Source organism: Narcine bancroftii, chromosome 4 (genome assembly GCF_036971445.1).
Source record: "Narcine bancroftii isolate sNarBan1 chromosome 4, sNarBan1.hap1, whole genome shotgun sequence".
NCBI classification, from domain to species: Eukaryota; Metazoa; Chordata; class Chondrichthyes; order Torpediniformes; family Narcinidae; genus Narcine; species Narcine bancroftii.
The window spans coordinates 82640236-82668032 of record NC_091472.1 but is presented as its reverse complement, the minus strand read 5'-3'; the positions used below and the strand labels follow the sequence as shown (position 1 = coordinate 82668032).

The 27797-nt window shown below is 42.3% G+C and overlaps 1 protein-coding gene across 11 annotated transcripts in view; it reads left to right on the top strand.

Annotated features, from left to right (window-relative positions):
* The window catches only part of pcsk2 (proprotein convertase subtilisin/kexin type 2), a 344834-nt gene that overhangs the window by 257167 nt on the left and 59870 nt on the right, over positions 1-27797 (top strand). For all 11 annotated transcript variants that reach the window (XM_069931793.1, XM_069931790.1, XM_069931791.1 and 8 more), the window contains 4 exons: positions 6804-6908; positions 16800-16913; positions 22341-22449; positions 22743-22780. In XM_069931793.1, the coding sequence (XP_069787894.1) occupies positions 6804-6908; positions 16800-16913; positions 22341-22449; positions 22743-22780 (366 nt within the window). The remainder of the gene's footprint in view (positions 1-6803; positions 6909-16799; positions 16914-22340; positions 22450-22742; positions 22781-27797) is intronic.

Sequence of the window (27797 nt, the reverse complement as noted above, 5' to 3'; positions counted from 1 at the left end):
ATATGAATATGATACCATGAATGCTAAAAGGCTTTGCTCTGTTTTATTTTGTGTACATACAAATATACTACAAATGTGCTAACTTCTGACTAATCACATCAAAATTGGCCTTGCCCCCATTTAGGATTTGAACATGGGGACCAGTGAAATCCTTTTCCGTAACTATCTTAAAGTTTATAGAATTGTGATCTCTGCTCCCAAAGTGTTCCCAAACCATTACCTCAGAAACATGACGAGCATAATTCCCCAGTACAAGGTACAATATTGCCCTTTTCCTTTGTAGGCCTTTCAACATATTATAGAAGGTTTTCTTGGACACACGTAACAAAGTTCACCTTATCCAATTCCCTAACACTTTGGCATTCCCAGTCAATGTTTGGGAAGTTGAAATCACCTTTACTTTTGTTATAGGCACCAACAATCTCTCTGTTTGATCCTCTAACTCCTGGTGACTGTTTGGTACCCTGTAGTAAGCAGCCAGAAAAGTGACTATTCCTTTTCATTCCTGATGTTCACCACCTATACAGCCTCACATGATAGTTTTCTAAAGAGCACTGTGTATCTTCTTTGATCAATATTGCAACAATTCCACTCCCTCACCTCTCTCTTCCCTCTATTCTCATCACACCTTTAACTACGCAACCCCAGAACAATGAGCTGCCAGTTGTGGTCATTTTACAATCATGTCTCCATTATGGCCACAACATCCCTTTGTTCTACAGCTATCCATGACCTCAGTTTCATATGGCTTCTTGCATTGAAATAAGTGCAATGAAGTTTACACATCTTTTAAATTTAAATTTAGACATACAGCACAGTAACAGGCTATTTTGGCCCACAAGTCCATGCTGCCCAATTTACACTCAATTAACCTTGTAATGGAGAGCCAGCATCCACCAGCAAGTGGCGCTGCTGCGCTCCTCTTCAGAGGACACACTACCTGCCAATCAAGGTCAAAGACTCACCCCAAACCATCAAGGTGACCCTTACAATTGGCCCACCTAAATCACCAGGTGCTGCAATCCAGGCAGCCCGCCCAGACTCAGCCCTGACCTTCACCCAATTGGCCCAGGTGAATCACCTTAGTTCACCCCTGCTGAGTCCTTGCACTTGGCTTCGAGCCATTGGCCACAGCAACCAACACTGACACTTACGATTGGCCCTCCCAGCTTTGTCCCCAGAACTATGAAGGACCATGTGCCTCTTTGTTCTGCCTGTTTGGACTTTTCGTGGCATGTAAGTATTATCTTCCACACTGGGTTGGGGTGAGTCTCGAGGCTAGGTAGCAGAGCTGTGACCGTACGGGTCAAGGGGTGGGGCACATAATATCACCTTGATCTGATTGTTGAATGTGTATGCTCTTGTAATTTCCCAAGTTTCTGTCAGTTTCCCCCTCGTCATCCAAAAGTGTATATTTACCCCCTGCATATTGTGTATGTGCAGAAGTTTGCTTTACATATCAACCCTGTTGTCTCAATTCCATCCCTGAAATAAACATGTGCTTTGTACCTGCACTTTGGTCTGGTATTTAACCTGTGGGACCCACACGAACCGGAACAACAAACCTACACCCCCTGTGCATTTCAAACAGTGGGATGAGGCTGAAGCCCCTGGGGAAAACCCATACAAGACATGGGGAAAACATACAAACTCCTTATAGACAGCATGGGATTCGAACCTCCATCCCCATCACTGGCACTGTAAAGTCATTGCACTAACTACTATGCCAACCCATGCTAGCCCTTGTCGTTTCTCTGCCATTGTAGTCCTTCTGAATTCTGTCCCACCTGATGGCCAGAGCAAGTTTAGACTGCCGATAGGATGGGTTTTACTTACCTCATAGACCCACAGAAATTCCTGCCCATATTGTTGGCACCCATGCTTGGCAGTTCAGACTACAAGGGTTGTGGGCTCCAGGGAAACAGCAGACCAGCACCTTCCACTCTTCCCACATTTCCCAAGAAGAGATCGGTGAGAAATCCCTGCAGGGAAGGTGTCTTCAGCAGCAAACCAGTGAAGAACTCACAGCAGACTATGAATACTGGGTTCTGGATGCAGGTATTAGGACAGAGATTCATGAGGGTACCAATGGCAAGTAGAGGTCCTGAAGGGTCTCTGACCCAGGCATCTATTTAATTGCATTGCAGGTTTATAGCTAGAGCTGAGGAAGGTGACGAATGCTTCGAACTCAGGTCCACTGCTGGAACAGACAGAGGCCCTATGGCTAGAGAGGAGGTGGCAGGATTCATGGACACTGGGCTGCCTCTGAAGGGACACTCTTTTCTATCTCGATAATTGCGCTCTCAACTCGTGACACCTCTTTCTGTGCCTTTACATGGTCAACAAGGGAAAACAAATTTTGTGTGTTTTTTTAATAATTTTGGCAATAAAGGAATCTTGAATCTTGAAACAAATCCATGTGGTTGAATTGTGGCATCTTGACAACTGCAGATCACAGCTCTTTCCTCATAGTCACTGAAAGTTTTCAGTCAGGGCTGGAGATGCCGACATCTCCACTGCAATAGACGTGAGCTATGTGATCCTAAGAGCCATGTAATCAGATACCCTGAGGATTAGGACAGTGAATGCAGGCCATCAGAAACCCATGTGGCAAACAGCTGGGTGGTATCAGAGACTTTCCAGAGCCCTACCCCAACTGTGGATCATGTGGACTCAGTTCAGTGGATCCTTGTTATGAGTACGAGTTCGTGTAGAACTAAGATGCATTGTAGAGGAACTGGCATGAAGGTTGTAATGGAACTCAATGCTAACTTCCCACCAGCACTTGGAAAGCATATGACACAATGAGGTGGGAATAGGTGCAAGCAGCTGCTGCAGGATCTCCAGCATAAATTACTGGCAATTGGAAGTCCTTTGCAAGGGCATGATAGCATGCAGGTTGCAGACTACCACATCTTGGAGAAAACAGATAGTACCCAATGTTATCTCTGATCCAACAGGAACTACCTCAACACAACCACAAGTGCAAGGACACCACAAAGAACCCAAGCTATGTAAAAGCATAACTTCCTATCATTACATGAAGAATATCCTAGTCTAACAACATTGTGACATGGATGTCAGTCTTCGAAGATATCACTATTGATTGGTTCTGATGTCTGAAAATTCGTTTACTATGGAGCTTGAAGCTCTTCCCTTGCCCACTGAGAAAACCATTGTTTCATAAGCAGCTCCAATACATCCTTGAGAGAATGATGTGCTCGGTGACATGCCTTTCCCATGTCCTTTATTTCCTGCTCCTGTGTGCTTTCATTGTAATGAACAGTGATAAAGGTCATGTCAGAAGTTTAGAAGGGAAAAATAAACTCCTGGTACTTAAACTTGCTGAAAGTCTATTCATTGGATACTTTCTCAGCTGGATAGCCAAATGTCCCCACAGAAACGGATCTGTCAGGTAAAATATCATCACAGCTTAAGCTGTAATAAAATCATCTCCTGGCTTGGTAAGTCATGCTGGGAACTGTTGGAGAACAGTTGCATCTTCTACCAGCTCCTACCTCTGCTAGGATTTAACATTAAGTCAGGATTAAGATTTAGATTACAATAAGTCCGCTCCATCATTCCATCATGAGCTGATCCATTCACCTTCTCAAACCCATTCCCCTGCCTCTTCCCCATGAATGACTTGGAAGGGTTGGGTAAGGTATTCAAGTTTGATGATGAAATGGGAACGTGTGGGAGGGGACCTTGGCTGATGAGAATATTTAGACTGTAGCGGGATACAGATAGGTTGAGTAAAAGATTGGCAAATTGAAATTTATGTTGAAAAGTGTGAGATAATGAACTTCAGTTGGAGGATCGAAAACAGACTATTACCAGAAGAGAGTGAGACAGCAGATGAGCGGACTGCAGAGGGATTCATATGTTCTTGGGTACGGAATACAAAGCATTTTGATAGCCACACTATTCAGATAGCTATCAATCTCTGCCTTAAATACACCCAATGACCTGGCCTCCACAGCCACCCATGGCAGCAAGTTCCAAAAGTTCACCACTCCCTGGCTAAACAAATTCTTCTGCATCTCTGTTTTAAATGGGCACCCTTCAATTCTGAAGTAGTGCCCTCTTCTCCTTGACTCCCCTATCAAAGGAAACAAATTTGCCACATCTACCTTGTCCAGGCCTTTCAACATCCAAAATGCTTCCACATGGTCCTCCCTCATTCTCCTGAACTCCAAGGAGCACAGTCCAAGAGCAGTCAAATGTTCCTCATATGCTGATCCCTCCATTTCAGGAATAATTCTTGTAAATCTTCTCTGAACCCTCTCCAATGCCAGCACAACCTTTCTTAAATAAGGATCCCAAAACTGCATCCATAGTCCAAGTGAGACCTCACCAGTGCCTTATAAAGCCTCAACATCACATCCATGCTCATGTATCCTATTCCTCTACCAAGAAAGTAAGTATGGTAATTTCAGTACAGTGTAAAACCAGTGTCTTTCTCCTATGTTAAAATATGTGTTTCCAATGGCAACCGGAAAAGGGAACATTTTACTTAAAATGATCAACCAATTGAAATGAACCAACTAAAGGGAATAAACAATTCTTTTTTCATATGTAATCAACCCACTAACTAGAAATAAATAATGACAATGAATCAATACTTTGTGTGGGAAAGAATAAATCATTCATTGAGATATCCGAGTGAAAACTACTGAGGGCCTGTTTTAAATAAATTTCTGTAAGCATCGGGAAACCTTGGTTGGCATAAAGGTCATTAATTGAACACAGAATGAGATAAATATTTTAATGAAAGAGAAAGTAGGGAAATAAGTGCTTGTCATATGTGAAATGTATTGGCAAAATAAAAATGAACTCAACATTATTGTAGTAGATGCCAAGTTGCTTACCTTTCAACAGAACTAAACTGTTGTTTTGAATTAACATCTCAAGTGGATAGAATTGAAGAATAATTGAAGATGACATTAAACCTTTTTTGACAATTGCACACCAAACTGACTTGAGCATTATTTTTTAATAAATTTTGACACGCAACACAGTAACATGCCCTTCTGGCCCACGAGCCCACACAACTCAATTAACCTACAGCCCCCATACGCTTTGAAGGGTGAGAGGAAACGGGAGCACCTGGAGGAAACCCACACATACATGCGGATATACAAATTCTTCACAGATAACGTGGAATCGAACTGGGGTTGCTGGTGCCGTGGAAGTGTTGTGCTAACTGCTGTGCTAACCATGTCACCCTAAGTTATGGTATATTATTGCTTTAAATATTAAGGGCATCGAACAAGAGGTAAAACTATTGTGTGCTGAGATGAGAACAAATACTATATAAATAGAATGGAAAGGTTTACAAATGACACCATAGCCTCAATGTGCATCCTTGAAAAACGTATATGGCATGTGAGCCAAAAATTCCTTGTCTCCTTCAACAATGCTGCACAAATTTTCTGGCTGCTCTATTTTTCCTGGTGAATTAACATTATACTATATGACGTCCTGCTTTGCGGAAACTGCCAAAATGTTTGGCCTGGAAGTCAGCCTGAAGAAAACTGAGGTCCTCCATCAGCCAGCTCCCCACCATGACTACCAGCCCCCCCACATCTCCATCGGGCACACAAAACTCAAAACGGTCAACCAGTTTACCTATCTCGGCTGCACCATTTCATCAGATGCAAGGATCGACAATGAGATAGACAACAGACTCGCCAAGGCAAATAGCGCCTTTGGAAGACTACACAAAAGAGTCTGGAAAAACAACCAACTGAAAAACCTCACAAAGATAAGCGTATACAGAGCCGTTGTCATACCCACACTCCTGTTCGGCTCCGAATCATGGGTCCTCTACCGGCACCACCTACGGCTCCTAGAACGCTTCCACCAGCGTTGTCTCCGCTCCATCCTCAACATCCATTGGAGCGCTCACACCCCTAACGTCGAGGTACTCGAGATGGCAGAGGTCGACAGCATCGAGTCCACGCTGCTGAAGATCCAGCTGCGCTGGATGGGTCACGTCTCCAGAATGGAGGACCATCGCCTTCCCAAGATCGTATTATATGGCGAGCTCTCCACTGGCCACCGTGACAGAGGTGCACCAAAGAAAAGGTACAAGGACTGCCTAAAGAAATCTCTTGGTGCCTGCCACATTGACCACCGCCAGTGGGCTGATAACGCCTCAAACCGTGCATCTTGGCGCCTCACAGTTTGGCGGGCAGCAGCCTCCTTTGAAGAAGACCGCAGAGCCCACCTCACTGACAAAAGGCAAAGGAGGAAAAACCCAACACCCAACCCCAACCAACAAATTTTCCCTTGCAACCGCTGCAATCGTGTCTGCCTGTCCCGCATCGGACTGGTCAGCCACAAACGAGCCTGCAGCTGACGTGGACTTTTTACCCCCTCCATAAATCTTCGTCCGCGAAGCCAAGCCAAAGAAAGATATGAACTAGATATGTAAGACCAATTGTTAACAACATTAAATCTTCTCTTGGTTATTATAAAATTAAGGTAGAAATTACAATAAATGCAAAGCAAAGAAGTACAAATTTATAAATTATTCAATGAGCAGAGAATCTGTTTTGCAGCATACCGACAGATTAATTCAATATTCTTATCTCCATGTGTAAAGCTTTCTGGGAGGTGTAGAACTATACAAATATTTTTGGAGATGACAATTCATGGATTTGATGTACAAAAATGTAACAATAAGCAAACAATTTAAAAGTGAAAATAAAAATATGCTGAGATTTATTTATCAAGAAGATACCCAATAAATGTTTCAAGATGTTCACTGTAATGCAACAGACTCTATTTAATTACAGCTTCCATTTGCTGAAGGACTCTATCACTTCACTCATAATGGTATCCCGAAGGCCAGAAAAAGCCGTAGTGTTCGCCACAAGTACTATCTGGAAAGAGACACAAGGGTAAGCTAATATTTTTCCATCTTACAGCAAATTTTTCTGAGGCAACATTTCTTAAAATGATCAATTAATCAGGAGGTAACATAAAAAAATAATTACACTTTTCAATTCAGTCTGTGGTGGCAAAATTCAGAAAGTAAAAAAAATGTGCCCTGTCAAACAACCTGGTTCATAGAAGTGTATTGTTTTCTGATTGCATTCAAATGCTATCAGTTGTAATTTACATCAGATGCAGTTGGATTTGGTGCTAAAATGAGTCACCTCATTGCAATGAGAAATGTGGAGCTAAGGGAGTGACATTTTGTCACATCTGTGCAAAATCACTGCAGGATAGAAATCAACTTGTCAGCAAAGGGCAGCAAGAGTGTGACTTGAATTTTGAGAAGGCATAATATTCAGCTGGCTAGGATTGTACCATATTTTAGCTACTAATATTAATTGTCTATATACAGAACAGTAAATGTGTGTTGAACGCCAAGAAATAGCAGCAAAGTGAACTAAAGCACAAAATACATCAGACTACATGTGTCACAAGTTGTTATATTAAGGGATAGTATTTATTTGCTATATTTGTTATATGTTATATGGCGAGCTCTCCACTGGCCACCAAGACAGAGGTGCACCAAAGAAGAGGTACAAGGACTGCCTAAAGAAATCTCTTGGTGCCTGCCACATTGACCACCGCCAGTGGGCTGATCTCGCCTCAAACCATGCATCTTGGCGCCTCACAGTTCGGCGGGCAGCAACCTCCTTTGAAGAAGACCGCAGAGCCCACCTCACTGACAAAAGACAAAGGAGGAAAAACCCAACACCCAACCCCAACCCATCAATTTTCCCCTGCAACCGCTGCAACCGTGTCTGCCTGTCCCGCATTGGACTTGTCAGCCACCAACGAGCCTGCAGCTGACGTGGACATTTACCCCCTCCATAAATCTTTGTCCGCAAAGCCAAGCCAAAGAAGAAGAAGAATTTATTTGCTGACATGACTAATAATTTACAGCCCGTCAATCATCGGCATTTTCTCAAAGGGCACCACGGTTAGTGGATGGGTTAATGCACTACTTTTACAACACCAGTGACTCAGATAGGAATCTGGCGTTGTCTGTCAGGAGTTTGTACTTTCTCCCCATATCTGCGAACTTTCCTCCCACATTCCAAAGATGTATGGGGTTGTTAGGTTCATTAGTCACATGGGTGTATTTGGGTGGCGCAGGCCCATGGACTTGTTACCGAGGAGTATCTCTAAAATAAAATGATAAGGCATTAAACCATCAATATTGAGTTCTCCGATTTCTGCTAAACCCCTCCCCTTTGTTTTTTCTCCCCTTTCACTCATTCCTCTCTCTTTCCTTTTCTTCCCCATGCCAGTCACCCACCAGCTCCCAAACCCTTCCTTCCTCATCAGCGAGCATCTTTCTCAACTCTTTGTCCCCTCCCCATATCACCTCTCAGATCTTTCTTTTCTTCCCCCTCCCACTGGCATTCAGCTATCACCTGTAGGCTAGTGCTCCTTCCAGCCTTCCCCTCCCCCCTCCTTCCTGGTTCAGGTGATTGTATCCTGACGTGGAGCTGAGGCCTAAATTGTTGACTGTCTGTTGCTTTCCAAGGATGCTGCATGACCTGCTGAGTTCCTCCAGTACTTTTGTGCCTTGTTCCTGTACTTCAGTATCTACACACTTCTTGATTAACTAGCATAAAGCATCACATTGGGCTTTCCACCCAATAGTTCCACATACTATGTGAAATTATTGATTATGACTTTGCTAAATTTAAGTTTGTTCCAAGATTGTAATTTTGCTCGTAGTTAGGGCATCATTATTATAGTTTGAGTCTGACCCTGTCTGGAAGGAGTTTGCACATTCTCCACATAACTGCGTGGATTCCCTTCGGATGCTCCAGTTTACTCCCACTCTTCAAAAACATACAGAGTTTTTTGGCTAAATGGTGTATTTAAGTGGCACAGTCTCATGGGCAGGAAGGGCCAGGTATGACTAAATTTAAATTTAAAAATTTAATTTTTCTATGCTCATAAATGAAAATGCATGAATGTTTATAAACTTCAGGCTTGCCTCATGTCAGTTGACTTGGTGAGATTTCCAAATGCCTATATTTAAGTTTGGGCTTGTATTTCAAGTCCAAATAGCAGAAACAATGTCATCATCTTGTGATCTAAACTGGATGACATGTGGTGTGCACATTAGGGTTTCCAGCAATCCAGAAGCTGAAGATGAATCTTTAGAGCACTGCTATAAGTAAAAAAAAAATCTCAGAGACTTTAAAAACATTTATTTTCATTGTCTTGGAATAGATAAGCTTTTATTGATAATTGCCCTGGAAATTGGGAAAGAAGGAGCTGGTTGTTCATGCAGAATGAGTGGAAGTGGAAAGTCATAGAGCGAAACTTGCAGAAATATGCTTTTCTAGAACTGGCATTCCCAATGACCTTTCAGCCTGGCAATCTTCATAGAGACAGTCTGAAGCGTTTACTGAGATGAAGCCAGACTTAAATTGGTACTTTGCGGACAGAATCCAATTGTGCAGAGGAGCAAATTACATCAAATCTTACCTTAATTCTATTCTCTTTTCATAAGCAAAAAAAAAATATTTTAAAGAACCCACCATCTTCTTAATATTATCAGTATAATAAGGATGGCATGGATAACGTAGTGGATAGCACAGCGCTGTTACAGGGCCAGTAATCAGGACTGGGCTTCGAATCCTGTGCTAGGGTCTCTCCGTGCAGCCCAACACACAACACAGTGATAGAAGGGTCGATGCCATAAAGTGCAAACAGAGAAAGCCACAGACATCTGGGAACTGTAGGAGGTGCCGCAGACTGCACCCCTTCGATGACTCCAAGGAATGCTCTGCATATGTTCAAAGTGCAGGCCCTGTGGGAAGATCAATCACTGGGAAAAGATGTTCAGGTCTAGCACAAAAAGATAGTGAAAACAAGAATACAGAAGGGAAGTACACCACGTCGAGGGAAGCAACTGCAGTGACTCCAACACACTGACGCTCAATATTGAAACAAAGCATAGTCCTCCCCCTCAGACTGTACCGTCAGATGTTCCCCAAGAACATGGTTAATGGAAGGCACACTAGAAGCTGTAAATGTCATGCTCACAGTCTATGGTTTTCCCTGTAATTAAATAACTAGGAAAAGTCCATAAAGTCCAGAAAGGAAAAAGCATCATATGTACATTCTTCATGGTTGATGCCGACAGACCAGCAATCATAGGCCTGAATAATTGTCAGGAATTACAGCTAATCTCTGTAAACAATGAGATCAGGGAGAAGAAAATGTCTAAGAGGATCAAAAGTGACATTCCACTTAAACAATGCCCTCCGATCACAAACAAGGCTGAGCTCATGGGCATGTACCCTAAATGCTTTGATGACACAGTTGTGTGCTTTGGAAATTTTGAATACCAGATAACTGTAGATCCACAAGGCAAACCAATAATCCATGCTCCACGGAAGGTGCCAATAGAGCTGAAGCAGGAGCTCAAAGAAATGACAGAAAAAAGAGTGATAGCAAAAGTGCTGAAGCCAACCGACTGGGTGAACTCCATTGTAATAAAGGAAAAACCGAATGGCCACCTGAGGATATGTCTGGACCCCAAAGACTTAAACCAAGCAATCGAAAGAGATCACTATCCAACACCAAAACTGGAAGTCATCACTTCTGAACTAGTGGGATCCAAAATCTTTAGCAAACTAGATGCAAAGAATGGATATTGGAATTTGAAGCTGGATGAAGAATCCACACTGCTCACAACTTTCAATACTCCATTCAGCCAGTACAAGTTCTGTGACTACCTTTTGGCCTAAAGGTGAACCAAGACGTCTTCCAGCAAAAGATAGATGAGACCTACAGGGGATGCAAGGGTGCTGTCGGCATCGCAGACGACATCTAGGTCTTTGATAGAGTTGGGAAAACCCACAACCTTCACCTATACGAAGCCATGGAGAGAACAAAAGGGGCAGGCATCAAACTCAGTGCAGATAAATGCATCATTAAGGAGAAGGAGTGTCAATTCTAAAGAATGGTGTACACTCCTGATGGGGTCAGGCCAAGCCCAGAGAAGTAACAGCCATTGCTGAAATGGACCACCCAAAGGACATAAAGGAACTAAGAAACTTCCTTGGCCTGGTCCAGTACATGGGTTCCTTCACCCCACACATGGCAGAGCACACTGCCAACCTCAGAGAGATGCTGAAAGAGGATGTGGAGTTTCAGTGGTCACCATCGAATCAATGAAATTTTGACAAGCTTAAGGAAGTGGTCTGCAGAGAAATAGAACTGAGCTACTACGACAGATAAAATGCTGTCACATTGCAAGTAGATGCTTCCTTCAGAGGCCTTGGTGCAGGAAGGAAAACTGATATCCTTTGCCTCATAGGCCCTGACAACAGCAGAGACCCATTATGCCAATATTGAAAGGGAGCTGTTGGCAGTTGTGTATGGATGTGAAAAATTCCACAAATTCCTCTATGGGAGACAGTTTGTGGTAGAGAGTGATCATTACCCACTGGAACACATCCAGAAAAAGAACCTCAGTGAAGCACCAGCCAGAGGCTACTCCTCCAGCTCCAATGTTATGACTTCACCTTGAAGTACAGGCCAGGGAAGGAAATGGTGCTCGCTGATGCCTTGTCAAGTCTTTCCCCAAACATAAAATACGAAATAAAAGACATGGAGATCAAGGTACATCACCTTGTCAGTGTAATCAGTAACAAACTAAACCTGATTAAAGAAGAAATCGCAAAGGAAGACGTGCTGCAACTGCTCTTGCAACAGGTGATACAGGGATGGCCAGAAAGGGTAATAAAGGTGCAGCCTACAATACGTCAGTATAGATCTATTAGGGACAACATATCCCTGGCGAATGGGATACTGCTGGTAGGGTCTCAACTGATAATACCAGAGACAATGCAAAAGGAAATTCTCCAGAAAATACACCAAGGCCACATGGGAATGGAGAAATGCAAACTCAGAGCAAAGTCAGCAGTTTACTGGATAGGCATGTACAAGGACATTGGAAAAAATGGTGGCTACATGACCTTCTTTCTTTGGCTTGGCTTCGCGGACGAAGATTTATGGAGGGGTAATGTCCACGTCAGCTGCAGGCTCGTTTGTGGCTGACAAGTCCGATGCGGGACAGGCCGACACGGTTGCAGCGGTTGCAAGGGAAAATTGGTTGGGGTGTTGGCTACATGTCCAGCATTACAGAAATACACAACAAAAGGAAGAGATGATTCCTGCTGAAATACCCGCCAGGCCATGGCCCACTGTGGGAGCGGACCTGTTCACAGAAAACCAGGAGTGGTATCTCATTGTGTCCTGCTACTACTCCAAATTCCCTTTCAACAGGAAAGTGAAGGACCTGAGAGCACCAACCATCACTGCTGCAGTACGAGCGCTCTTCATGGAACAGGGGATACCCAAACAAGTGATTATGTGACAATGGAACCCAATTCACATCACGTCAATTCAGAGAAATAGCTGCAGAATATGGGTTCACCATCACCTCATCATCACCATATTACCCCAAGGGCCATTGAGAGGCATATACAGACAATTAAACACACTCACCAAGTGTTGAGAGAAAAAGGAAGACCCTTACCTTGCTCTTCTGTCACTGTGAGCAACACCCTTGAGGACCAACATGAAGTCCCCAGTAGATCTTCTGAATGGCAGAAAGTACAAGACAACCCTGCTGAGAAAAATCTATCCTCCAGACAACCAAGAGAAAATAAGAAGGCGGCTGACTAACATGCAAGAGGGAAGTCGTCAACATTATAACAAACATGTACAAACACGACCAGAACTGTTCACAGGGCAGCATGAACATGTTCAAGAGTCAGTGATTAAAAACCTGGGCTCCAGCAAAGATTGTTAGAAAAGCTGAGACACCAAGGTCATACATCATTGAGTCAGAACCTGGGAGGCAGCTGAGACAAAACAGGACCCATATTCACCCGACACCAGATCTGACACAAAGAGCACCAGAAGCACCAGCAGCTTCTGTAATTCCAACAACTTGTGAGGGAACGTGAGGTGAAACCCCAACCAACAACACTGTGATGACTGCACTGCATGCAGCAGGAGAACCACAGAACCAAACAGTCACTACAAGGTCTACAAGGTGGAGAAGCAACATCCTACCAGTGCGATTCTGCTGAAAAGAATTTAGAACTGTAAATGTGTAAATAGAATTGTTAATTCTTAATTGCAATTGCAGATAAAGAAGCAGTAACGATTTATTTTTAAGAAACCTTAAGTTGTAATAAATCTTTAAAATGTTAATAATTTTTTTTTAAGGAGGGATGTTATATACTGAGGAAATCTGGGACTATTTTACGCTAGAGCATGAACACTAACACTGTAAGTGCCACATCACACTTGAGAGTGGTGCATGCATGGTGAGTGACATTGTATCAATACGCAACCCAGTAATCTGATGTGAGTAAAGAAATATGCGGTAAACTTACAAGCCTATCTAGTGTTTATTAAGACTTCAGATGGTACAACCCAGACACACCTTACTAACCACAGAGGTTAAGTAATGACATCCTATGTCATTACTTAAGGGATTACTTAAGGTTGTATGTGAGTGGAACAAAAGTTGAGAACCACTGGTCTACTCAGTTTATAGTCCTACTGGTAAAACTAGTTGGCCTAAAAATCCTTACAATGCATAAAAATGCACTGTAGTGTGTCTGAGAGGTGTGGGCCAGTTCTTTTGGTTCATTGGAGGATCAATATTCTCTATGCCCTCAATGGGACTGGCAGTTATAGTTCTTTGACAAGGGATCGTGGTGGTCCAAAATCATGGGAGAGGTCTGACCATGATGCACCTTGGGTGCTTTGGGCAGGTTTGCTTCTGGGTAGTAGGGCTGTATGAGTGGGCATTAGGAGCCCATAATTATAAATCGCACCTTTGGATGTGGGCACTTAGGGCATGGATGGCAAGAATTGGGTCCCATGTGAAGAAAAGAGAAACTAAGTTTAAAAAGAAATGACCCTTGGATCATGCTGAGTGGAATCTTCTTTATTGAACTTTCAAGTACGGGTTCCATTTAGAGCCTGGCAATTTAAGTACATTGGATAATCCCTGCACTTGTTGACAAGGCTGTTTAAGGAGTGTATATGTGTACACATGTGTGTACACGTGCGTGTGTGCGTGTGTGTGTGTGTGTGTGTGCGCGCGCGCGCTTGTCCATTTGTCTATTGTTTCAGTGAAAGGGATATGCATTTTAAAATTTACTGTGAATATGGTTATTAGACACATCTAATATTTATCAATTGTGAATTCTTCTTTAAGTATACAATTTTCTTAAAGCCACTGTCTTCTTGTCAGACCCCAGGGAGATCTATCTTTCAATACATTCTTAGTGATTTGGTATGCAGGTTTGAACCTTCATTAGGGATCATGAACATAGCCTCATGTTTTGGGAAAATAGATTTAAAACAGAGATGAGGAGGAACTGCTTCTCCCAGAGAGTAATGACTCTGTGGAATTCTCTGCCCAATAAAAAGCAGTAGAGGCTGCCTGTTTAAATATAGTTAAGACACAGGTCGATAGATTTTGGAATAATGGGGAAATCAAAGATATGGAAAACAGATGGGTAAGTAGAGATGAGCAATTATGTCATTGAATGACAGACCAGGCTCAATGGTCCAGATGACCGACTCCTGCTCTTCTTTCTTATGATCTTATGTTGTTACAATGAATGTCAACAGATTGTCAGTTATTACAGATAACAACCTCCCTTTCTCATAACTTCCAGGCATATATACTCACTCACTTTCACTCATTGTTTTTCTGTAAGCTGTCACTCAAAAAATTCAAAATTCCAGCTATTTTCAACAAGGTGTATTGAAATCATCATATCTCCCCAGATATGCACAAGAAAGGATTGAAAAGAATCACGGAACATACATTTTCACCGTATCGACTTGAACTTTGTTCTTCAAAGCTGTAAGCACGTTAAAAGGGAAATATCCCCCACCAAGTCTATAAAAAGCATGGAAGTTTCTTCACTATTGCAAAAGGCAAAAAACCAAAAGAGTCAACTCCTTTCAGAGTTCAGTTAAATGACTGATGTAAAATCACAAATCTATGGACTGCAAATGGATTATATTAGATTGGTAAACAGCATCATGAAATATACACATTGATTTCTGAATGCAACATGCCTCATGCAAGTTAAATTGCTATGTTCTGCATTGGAGAATAACCCTGAATATTGACTTCATTTGAACATTAAAATCATCTGTATGATCACAATACAGTATTGAGGATTTTTTTTCAATCTGACCAGGCACCAAGGGTAGACATTCAATCTTGCTGAGATATGTGATGAAGTACACAATAGCTCTTATCTGTTCTAAAAGAGGATATGACAGTCGGTTGGTGTGGATTTTCATGTCTAAATAGCTCCTGGGCACATACAAAATTGAAAAATGGATGTCAAATCTTTTAATATAAAAACAGAAAATGCTGGAAAATTGTTGATGAATGTTCTTTGACCTGAAATGTTAATTCTGTTTCTCTTCTCACAGATGCAGCCTGATTTGCTGAGTATTTCCCATATTTACTGTTTTTATTCTAAATTTCTCGCTTCTGGTTTTTATTTGCAAATTCTTTTAACCCTGTCTTATCATGACTTGGAGTATTTAGTAGTAGTAGATTAGCTATTCAATGATAATATGGTGCATTAGAATGTCTTCAGTAGAAAAAGCACCCCAAAGATGCTCCTCAAAATTATGTAAGGAGTGCTAAACCTGTTTCTCTTGGGTTGGGCAGGGAGTGGTGCTGGCGGGGTTTTGGGGGGGGGGGCGGGGGGGAATGACTTTTAAAGGAAAAGAGAAATTATTCAGGATAATTTTATATACTGGGCTGGTAAAGGGTGTTTGGGCTTTGGAGAGGCATTTCAAACATTTCCACCCACTACCTACGCACACATTTCTCCACACACACACACACACACACACACACACACACACACACACACACACACACACACACACACACACACACACACACACACATACACACACACAATGAGAAGCTGGAGAGACTCAGCAGGTTATGGATTGAATTGTTTTGGGTTGGGAGCCTTTACCGAGATTAAAGAGGCAATAACAAGCAGATAAACGGGAGAGGAGGAACCAAGAGGTGACAGGATACTGGGCAAATGAAAGTGGGGGGGGGAGAGACAGGTAGGGTGGGATGGTTAGAGAGAAATGTGAAAATGTGAAAAGTTGAAAGTATAAGATGAAAACCTATAGACACTGTAGTTGAAAGTAAAAACAAAATGCTGGAGAAACTCAATCAGTCAAGCAGTGTCATTTATATGGCAAAGGTTAAAAATACATAGCTAACGTTTTGGGCTCAAGTCCTGAGTTTCTCCTGCATTGCATTTTTACTACAGACAAAGGTGAGATGGACACTGAAACTGAATCAGGTGCGGGGGGGGGGGGGGGGGGGGCTACCTAAAATTCGAAAATTCAGTGTTCATTCCGTGCTACCCAAGAGGAATATGATGAGATAAAAATAGCTGGCAACAGAGAGCTTCAGCTCCACACCTCATGAGAGAGCGCAGGTGCTCAGCGATGTCTGAGTTTAAACTTACGTTTTTATCTCTATTTTCTGAAAATGGTGTGGTTTCTGAATTGGATGGCAACAGCATGTATTATAACATAAAGGATTTTGTGAGAAAGCTGAATTAACCAGAGGATCTCATCCAACTCTGGTGGATACATTAATTTGCCCCGAATTCCTGTTCAGTGAATGAAATGTAATTTTCACTTAAAACATTATCTTAATGAGTGTTTTGTGCAACGTAATATATTTATAAACCTGCATATTGTTTATCTTGCAGGTAAAACATGCCATGCAGCAAGAAGCTTTTAACAGAAAGAAGCGAGGATATCGAAACATCGACGAAATTGGTATCACGATGAACGATCCTTTGTTTACAAAACAATGGTATCTTGTAAGCAACATTTGATTTACATACATCAGATTTACATGTACACACAGTGGCAAGAGTCCAAATACCATTTATATAGATGATTCTAAAACAAGGAGGTTCCTTCTATTGGGAAAGGATGAATAGACTGGATTCCCTAGCTCTCAAACAGTAAAGGCTGAGGGGTAACCTGATGGAGTTATTTAAATAGGGTGCATGTTTAGTGTCACAGTTAACACTACACTCTTACAATGCCAGCAATCTGGGTTCAAATCTGGTACTGTCTGCAAGGAATATGTATGTTTTCCTCATGGGTTTTCTCTGGCTGCTCTAGTTCCCATCTATGTTTCAAAGACATATGGGATTAGTAGGTTAACTGGCCACTTAGGCGGTATGGGTTCGCGGGCCAAAAGGGCCTGTTCCTGAGCTGTATCTTAACATTAAAAACTAAATTCGATAATGAAAGTTTTTGACAGACAGAGCAAGGGAACGTGTCTCTGTGTGTGGATGAGTAAAACTTGAGGCTATTGGACAGAATCAGGTTTGGGATTTCAGAGGAAACCTTTCTTTACCCAGAGCACAGTCAGAATGTGGGACTCAGTTCCCCAGGTCGGCGATAAGGGAAACCGTATGGATGCTTTTGCGCAGGGCCCAGATGGGCATGAGGGAGAAGGGAAGAGTGGGTTGGTCTGGTAGTAGAAAAGATGTAAAGATATGTTGAGCCCAAGTGCTTATCGATACTAAGTTCATGTATGTAGTGAAAGCACACCAAAATGCTGGAGGAACTTAGCCAGTCTCTCAGTATACATTGGAGCCAAAGATATATTGCTGATGTTTTGGGCCTGAGCCCTTCTTCAAGGAATAAGCAGTATGAGGAAAAAAACTAGAAATCTCAGAATAAAGACAGTGCTAGTTGGGGGCGGAATCCAGACCAACAAAAGGTGTTAATTGGACATGATAAGGGCAGAGATGAGAATTCATTAGGAGCTGGGGGAAGAAGTGAAGGAGGGGAGTTTAACAAAGGCCAGAGAAGTCAATATTAATGCTATCTGGTTGGAGGGTCCCCAGTGGAAGGTAGTCTCAGTCGGGCAGAGCATGCCAGCAAGGAAATGGGGTGGGGAATTGAAATGGATGGCCATTGGGAGATCCACAATATTGTGGTGAATAGAGCCAATGTGCTCAACAAAGAGATAACCTTTTTATGATTTTGTCAATTAAACATACCATTTAAGTACAGGTCGCTGTTGTTAATGTAACCTGACTGGCTGGACAGCTGCAAATGCTTCAGTGCCTTTGTTGCTAAAAGTTTTCATAACAATAAAAAAGGAATTTCAGTCTTCCAAGTTGCAAAAAACATTAATTTTGGTGGGTTTTCTTCATTGAGTTATTAGTAAAATAATGATCAGGTCATATCGTTAATAAACAAGGTAAAGTAAAATTTAAAGGACTTTTCCATCTATTGCATTGTGTGTGATTATGCTGGGTAATGAAAAGCATGGATGAGGATGAGAACAGACTTTCATAACTGTTCTGACTCAGCGGATCTGCATCTTAACTCTAATGACCGGCGTTCGCTGATATTTTCTCATTTCCCTTGGACAACGGAAATCAATTTACCGTGGTATGTCAAATTTATACATTTCAATTCAGGGAAAGCTCCTGTTGAGGAAAGTCAAGAAACTTGGTGAATGGAGGGTTGGGGGGAGGGGGGAGTGGGGGGGTGTTGGTGGTGCGGGGAGGGTGTGGGATTTAACACGGATCAATCTTCTCATGGTATTTTGCCTCAGTAAAATCTCAGAAGAATATTAAATAAACATGCTTCAGCCCTCAATCACTTTGAAATTATTCACCTGGCCCTTCCTTCCTGGCTTGCTTGCTCGAGCATCTGCCATCTCCCCTTGCTGCCTCGCTGCCACTCTAATTCAGATCCTCCAAGTACTACTTGTGAACTTCCCCATGGTCCCTCTCCAGTTCAGATGTGACCCATCCCTCTTGCACATCTCCCACCTTCCCTGGAAGAAGTCACTTTGACTCAAATATCTGACCCGTCCCTCCTCCAATGCAAGATGGGAAATGCGGTCCTGCAGAATGAGTTCAGAGATCTAGGTAGCAAGAGAAAAAGCAGGACTTCCAGGGTTGTAATCTCAGGATTAAATCTCCTTGTCACACATTAAACTGGACTATCTTCGGTTTATTACTTCACTGGTTTGTGACAAGGAGATTTAATCCTGAGATTACAACCCTGGAAGTCCTGCTTTATCTCTTGCTACCTAGATCTCTGAACTCATTCTGCAGGACTGCATTTCCCATCCTACATTCTCTATATCTTTGCAACCAAAATGGACCATAACCTCTGGCTGCTCTCCATCCCCACTCAGAATGTCTTGTACCCATTCAGATACTCGTGGATCCTGGCACCAGCGAGGCAACATGCTATCCTGGAGTCTCTTGCAGCCACAGAAATGTTGATCTGTGTCCATGAGCATGGAGTCTCCTATCGTTATCACTCCACATTACTTCACCCTTCCTTGCTGAGTCTCAGAGCCAGTTGTGGTGCCAATGACCTGGCTACACCTACTACCCTCTGATAGATCATTCTCCCCAGCAGTATCCAAATTGCTGTACTTGTTACTGAGGGGATAGCCACAGAGGAACTCTGCAATGACTGCCTTCTCCCTTTAATCTTCCTAATAGTCACCCAACTGCCTGCAGCTGCTACCTCAGGTGTGACCACATCACTGTAGCTGCAATCTGTTACCATCTTTTCCTCTCAGATGATCCTGAGTTCACCCAACTCCAGCTCTAATTCCCTAACACATTCATCAAGGAGCTGCAGCTGGACACATTTCCTGCAGATGTAGACCCCAGGGACACTAGAGGTTCTCGTGTTCTCATGCATCATGCAGGAGGAGCAAATGTTTGCCCTGACTGACATCTCCACTGAGCTAAGTTGCATCCTGGGTTGCACAGTGAGTGTAGGGGGTAGCACAATGCTATTATAGCACCACTACTCTGGTTCAAATCCGACTCTGTCTGTAAGGAGTTTGTAAGTTGTCCCCATGTCTGCATGGGTTTCCTCTGGATGCTCCGGTTTCTTCCCACATTCCAAAGTCATACAGGGTTCATATGTTAATTGGTCATATTTGGGCGGTGCTGATTTGTGGCCCAGAAGGGCATGTTACTGTGGTGTATCTCTAAAATTAAAAAAAATCAGAATGTCTGAAAAGCTAACGACCTATCTAGAGTTAAAAACGAAAATCCGCAGATGTTGGGATCAAGTACAATACACAAACGTGCCAGAGAAACTTAGTAGGTCATGCACCATCTATAGGAAGTTAAGGGTAAACAAAGTTTCGGGCCTGAAGCCTTAGTCAGAAAGAAGGGCTCAGACCCAGAACATTGGTAATCTTCTTCTTCCTATGGATGCTGTGTGACCTTCTGAGTTTCTCCAGAACCTTATGTGTTCTGACCTGACACTCTTCTCAGCCCTCTTGCAGAACATTTGAAGAATAGTGATGACTCTTCCTTAACCTTCATGATAGTTATGGACAAGGATAAGAATGGGTCCTGTCAACAAGTACTAAATTGGGGGAGGACACATTTAAACATGGTGAGATGGGAGCTAGAGGAATAAACAGAGCAGCTGTTATAAGGCAAATCTACAACTCACATATGGGAGTTGTTTAAGGACCAACTATTTAGGATTTGCATGTTCCAGTGCAAAGGAAGATTATGATGGCAAGGTTAGAGGAACTTGGGTGATGAGAGAGGTCATGAACTTCTTTTCTTTCTTCTTTCTTTGGCTTGGCTTCGCGGACGAAGATTTATGGAGGGGGGGTAAATGTCCACGTCAGCTGCAGGCTCGTTTGTGGCTGACAAGTCCGATGCGGGATAGGCAGACACGGTTGCAGCGGTTGCAGGGGAAAATTGGTTGGTTGGGGTTGGGTGTTGGGTTTTTCCTCCTTTGTCTTTTGTCAGTGAGGTGGGCTCTGTGGTCTACTTCAAAGGAGGTTGCTGCCCGCCGAACTGTGAGGCACCAAGATGCACGGTTTGAGGCGATATCAGCCCACTGGCGGTGATCAATATGGCAGGCACCAAGAGATTTCTTTAGGCAGTCCTTGTACCTCTTCTTTGGTGCACCTCTGTCACGGTGGCCAGTGGAGAGCTCGCCATATAATACGATCTTGGGAAGGCAATGGTCCTCCATTCTGGAGACGTGATCCACCCAGCGCAGCTGGATCTTCAGCAGCGTGGACTCAATGCTGTCGGCGTCTGCCATCTCAAGTACTTCGATGTTAAGGATGAAGGCGCTCCAATGAATGTTGAGGATGGAGCGGAGACAACGCTGGTGGAAGCGTTCTAGGAGCCGTAGGTGATGCCGGTAGAGGACCCATGATTCGGAGCCGAACAGGAGTGTGGGTATGACAACGGCTCTGTATATGCTTATCTTTGTGAGGTTTTTCAGTTGGTTGTTTTTCCAGACTCTTTTGTGTAGTCTTCCAAAGGTGCTATTTGCCTTGGCGAGTCTGTTGTCTATCTCATTGTCGATCCTTGCATCTGATGAAATGGTGCAGCCGAGATAGGTAAACTGGTTGACCGTTTTGAGTTTTGTGTGCCCGATGGAGATGTGGGTGGGGGGGGTGGGGGGGCTGGTAGTCATGGTGGGGAGCTGGCTGATGGAGGACCTCCGTTTTCTTCAGGCTGACTTCCAGGCCAAACATTTTGGCTGTTTCCGCAAAACAGGACGTCAAGCGCTGAAGAGCTGGCTCTGAATGGCCAACTAAAGCGGCATCGTCTGCAAAGAGTAGTTCACGGACAAGTTTCTCTTGTGTCTTGGTGTGAGCTTGCAGGCGCCTCAGATTGAAGAGACTGCCATCCGTGCGGTACCGGATGTAAACAGCGTCTTCATTGTTGAGAAGTTAAAGGAGGTACTGTAGATGTAAGGTGCAGGAAGCTACAATCGGACAGGGTAATATCAAGATTGTAGGAAAGAGGTCATGCAGGGAGTAGGAAGGTCCAAAGGGGGCAAAAATATCCTTGGTGAGCAGGATTAAAGAAAATCCAAAGCATTTTCTAGTGACTGGGGGAAATTTTACTGCAAAATCTCAGCAGGTCAGGCAGCATCTGTAGGCAGTGAAACCGAGTTTCTGCTGAGACTTTTCAGCGGATTTAGGGTTTGAGTTGGGGTTCCCATTTTCTGCAAAGATTCCCCCAGTTAATGTTTCATGTCTTTAACTGTCAGCAGAAGTTCTGAAAGGAAAAGAGAAAATAAAATATTTGGTTAGGTTTTATATTTGAAGAGATTTTAAGAGGTGCATTTTTAATTGTGGAATGAATGCGACAATTTCTGATATACTCGATGCAAGGTGAATGGTGTTGAAATGAGCAGACAAGGTCTAAAAATATCTGGTGACAATAATAAAACATTTTGAATTATTTTTGTTGCATCAGGTTAACACTGGCCAAATAGATGGCACTCCAGGGTTGGACCTTAATGTGGCAGAGGCTTGGGAAATGGGCTATACAGGGAAAGGAGTAACCATAGCAATCATGGATGATGGTAAGAGCTAACCTCTTTTGAAAGAATGTACTTGCATGTAAATCCATGTGCTGCTCTGGATCTTTTGCTACATAATACGATTTGAGAAGGAAGCTTAGCATTTTAGCATCTCTTTTCCTTTTGCCACGTAATCTCAGATTAATTTTACACTGGTTTAAAGCTGCTGCAGTGATTACATTTACGTTTTTAATTTTGTGCGTATGTGCTGTTTTACATCGAATGCTGTATCTCAATGCTGCAGAATTCCCATCCTCATATTCAGCTTGTTCAACTTATTTATTGTTTCATTGCAGGGATTGATTACTTGCACCCTGACCTTGCTGACAACTATGTAAGTATGCCCTAGGTTTTCCTTTTTGCATTATAATTTATTTTAAGACATATAGATGCATTGATGTATGTCACAAGTAGTCAGAGATTGAAAATGATTGATTATTCACAGACAGGACGAATTTGGCTCTTAGGTACAAAGAGTAATTTGGCAGGATTCCTAAACTTCCAATGAAATACAGTAGGTTAAAATATTGGAATAATTGATGAATAGTGCAGACCCCATCCAGTTTTAGTGAAGATATGCCTACATTTACAAAGAAAATTCAAAATGGAGACATCTGTATTTCCTTTTTGCCAACTTTTACTAATAGCATAATGTTGCAAAGGATGATTTTTTTACTTATTTACATGATGATCCTGATTAATGCATCAGAATTACACCTCCTTGAATTTAAAGAGAAAACAGGACAAGAACACAAGGAAGAGTGAAATGAAAGTTTATGTTGATAGGTTAGGTAAATAGAGGAGCATGGAGCATAAAGATCCACATTAATTAATCAGAATGGCCTGTTTTTGTGTAGACTAGAAGGAATAATAACTCCAATGTTGTATCCCTGTTGCTGTTTCGGTCAAAGGTCATAAATGGGAGGATGCTGTAACAACTTGATTTACAATGAACTGACTGCATGAGAAAATGCATTGAATTGCTAACTCTTTGACTCATGTGTGATGTCAAGCAGAGACCTGGATCACCATTACCATTGAATCTTATGACATGGAACAGGTTCATTGGCCCATCTGATCCATGCTGAACAATTTGTCTGCATTTGATCTCTTTCTAATCAGGGGTGGCCAATCTTTTAATTTTTAGTTTAGACATACAGCATGGTAACAGGCCATTTCAGCCCATGAGTATGTACTGGAGGTGTAAGTTAATTGGCAGCACTGACTCATGGGCTGAAATGGCTTGTTATCGTGCTGTATGTCTAAATTCAAAATGAAAAATTAAAAGGTTGGCCACCTCTGCAAAACCCTTCCTATTCATAGATCTGTCCAAATGTGTCTTGAATGAGGTAATTGTACTCGCTTCTATAGCTTTCTGCGGCAGATCATTCTGGATACAGATTATTATTTGAATGAGAAACTTGCCTCTCAGATCCCTCTTAAATCTCTCTCCTCTCACCTTAAGCCTATGCCCTCCAGTTTTAGAATTCCTTACCCTTTGAAAAAGACTGCGAGCATTAACTTAATCCATGTCCCTCATGATCTTATCTACCACTATAAGATTACCTAAGTTCCAGGGAATAAAGATTCTGCCACTCCACATAACTCAAGTCCTCTGGTCCCAACAATCTTTTCTGCATCCTTTCCAACTCACTGACATTCTTCCTCTAGCTGAGTGGCCAGAATTGTGCTCAGCATTCCAGGTTTGGTCTGACCAATGCCTTCTATCAGCAGGTCCCAACTTTTTTTCTCTCTCTAGGTTTTCTTCCACTTCTTCTGTTACTCCACTTCTCACACCTTCATCCAATTACCATTCACCTCTGGACCCCTACCCCAACTTCTTTCCCCATTTATAAATATAATGTCACCCTCTTTTTAAAGAATTTCAATCAAAGGTTGGGATTGGAAACATTGACTGACCAGTTCCAACCATGAATGCTGTCCGACCTGTTGAGTTCCTTCAACACTTTGTTGCTTGTTCAGGATTCCAGCATCTGCAGCTTTTTTTATTTCTCCATTGCTGGTTAAGTATCTGGATGAATTTGCTGAATTATTTCTTTCTCCATCAGATGTAGTGCCAGTAGTAAGTCTAGAGATAACTCTCTTGCCCCTGAGCCAGGAGGTTGTGTGTAAATATCTTGTAGCATTAAATGACCAATGACCATGCGGCACATTACGAAGACTATCATGTTGCTTTCCTGCAGCTGAGATGTGAAAACCACCAATGTGATTGTGCCTTCAAGTGGATATAAATCAGTCGTTTCCAAACTTTTTCTTTTTGCTCATATACCACCTTAAGTAATCCCTTTGCTATAAGTGCTCTGTGATTAGTGAGGGATTACTTAAAGTGCTATGTGAGAGGAAAGAAAAAGTTTGAAAGCCACTGATGTAAAAGATCCCACAATGCTATTACATTGGAGCCAGGGGAGTTAGGTCTGGTATCCTGGCCAATGTGTACTTTTTAACACATGTTCGATGAAAGCTTGCTGTGAGCAAATCAGCAGACAAACCTCTTACATTACAATTGCACTCTGAATAGTTTTCTGGTGCTAGTAAGACAACAAGCCATCAGAGGTTGTGTGTTGGGTAATGAGTCATGGTTAATGAGTAATATTGGTGAGCAATTATCCAAGGATCATAATACAATAAAGTCTAGTCTCAGACGAAATCTAGAGTCTTATACTTAAATTGAATCAATTAAACTTGCATGCAATGTGATTTAGTTAAGACAATTAAGTTTGGACCAAAGCTGAATTAACAAAAAATATACAACAGCGTTTGATTAAAGTTATATTGTAATCCTCAATGAATACATATTGAAGCAAAATAAAATAGCCAGTGTAGTGTGTTGTGCGCGAGCGCACCGGAAAGAACTGAGCCAGCAGGCTGTGAGCTCGTTAAGCACAACTGATTAACTTTGAAGTTCGCGCTGCAGCCTTGAAGGCCATTCAGAGCCTGCCCCTTGTGTCCCAGAACTCGCGTTGCGCAGACACATACTTTTGGTCTGCACCGGAAGAGAAGGGCCTGCAAAGCCATCTTTGCCGTGACTGCCCCGCTGAGCACGTGTGACAAGCAGGGCCGGCTCGCCACTGCAATTATGTGGGCGCCACAGTGGGACAATTATCAATCTTCGGATAACTGAAGAGGTAGATTTTAAGGTTTAAAATGATGTCATAAAGTTTTAGAAACTGTCAAAGGCTGACAAAACATATAAGGAGAATTATGTATATCCGATAAAAGAAATATAAATTTAAACAAGTGTATAAAAGTGTGAAATAAGTAAAAAGAAGTGTGCATATATGTTGTGCCCAGTATGTGTTGTGTGCAGTGTGAGTAGCATGTGTGTATGTAATTTGTGTGTATATATACACACACAAATACACACACATACATTACTCGCACAGACTACACACACTATACAGGGTGTAGTGTGAGTAATGTGTGTATTAGTGTGTGCGTGTACACATGTGTGTGTATTTCTGAATCATAGAATCATACATCATAGAAACAAGGCCTTCAAGTCTCTGCACCCATTTCTCACCCCTTACTCTACAACTACATAACTAGGGGTAAGTTACAGTGCCCAATTAATCTGCCAACCCATACATGATTGGGACGTGGGAAGAAGGCAGAGGAGGATGTGAGTGTCCTTGATTCCTTAGCATGTTGTCTGGTCGTAGTCATTCCCACTTGAAAAAGGTTAAAAGGTCACATGGCATTCCTGGTGAAACCTTGGTGCAGAAAAGCTTCAGACACAATTTCATAGCCTGACCACCAAATTCTGGGTGAATGAGGTCATGCCACATGACCTCAGAGATGCTGTAATTGTAACGACCTTCAACAAAGGAGATGTCTGATTATGGTAGCTGTAGAGCGATCTCTCTGCAAAGCCATCTCTCTCCAGTCTGGGACAGGGAAAATAATAGCCAAGGAGTGATTAGCCATCATTTCTCGCGGTCAAAGAGTTGCTTCCCAAGCCAGACCATGGATACTGATTGTTCAGAGGCAAGATCTTCAATGCACAAGACATTACCCTAGATGTTTCACCTTAGTTTTGAGCATTCATAATCCAGGAAAAACAATGGGAAATGCAGCCCTTGTCCAATATTTCTCACCAAAATATTGCCCCTCATCTCCAACAAGAACTCTGCTTGATAGGAGTTGATTCAGTGAACAAACTGGAAATTGTCCAACATAGGTCAGTTTTCACTCTGATCGCTTCCATTGAGCTGCAGCACAAAGACCATGCTCCAAGTCATCATTGTTCCATTTAGTGAGGCATACAAGAGAGTAAGCACTAAAATGAAGAGCTGCAAAACAACCAACCAACATATCTAGAGAAGAAAACAATCATTTCCAGGAACTCAGTGGGCTGAGTGAAAGAAGATTGGTCAATTTTTTGGTCTGGAACCTTACTTCAAAACTAAGTGTTCCCAACCCACATCTATGCTAAATGACATTGATCTAACAATAAAGAGCCACAATCAAAACCTGGAAGATGGACTGCTCTCCCTATCTCAGAAGACAATAAAACTGTCTGCAGTGACCTTTCCAAGCTTGCTTCCACAGCTTTGAGGCTCTTACTAAACATGGTAGACTTCAATGGGCACTCAATTAATTCCATTGCCTTGCCCAAAACCAATCTTCCACAATTGGCTGTCCATTCTAAACTCTATTACAGTTGTCACTGCAATAGATTGCCAGAAGATAGAGGAAATTATTGAAGCTTCATTGAAAAATAAAATTCACATCCTCACTAAATGATTGGAATTCCTGGATTATGAGTGCTCAAAACTAAGGAGAAACATCTAGGGTAATACAGAGAACCTCATGTGTCTTTATGCTGGGAGCAAACAGAAGTTCAGCAAAAACAATGGAAGATTCAAACATCATCCCAAAGTACTACCCCCCTCTATGTCAAGCACCTGCTATCCTAGCTACGGATATGCCTTCAGGTCTCACCTTGGCATTGATAGTCACCACAACACTACGAAATTAGAGATAAGCAAAGTATCCTCAACCCAAGGTATGACTGAAGAAAAGATGAAACAAATATTTTGCATCTATCTCCACAGTAGAATACACAATAAATGTGCCAAAGTAATGCGAAACAAAAAGCTTAATTCAGGTGAAGAATAAGGTGTTAATATTATTTGTAAAGGCCAGTAGTGGAGTTTATAAGAGGAGAGAGGTGTCTAAAACTAGAGGGCTTGGGTTTGAAACATGACAGGTTTAAAGACATTTTTTTTGAATATTTTATTTATAGTTTTCCAGGTTCGGACTCAACTGTTTACAACTTTGTCATCAACAGTAATTACAAATGTGTACCATTTATCCTTATCCAATCTATG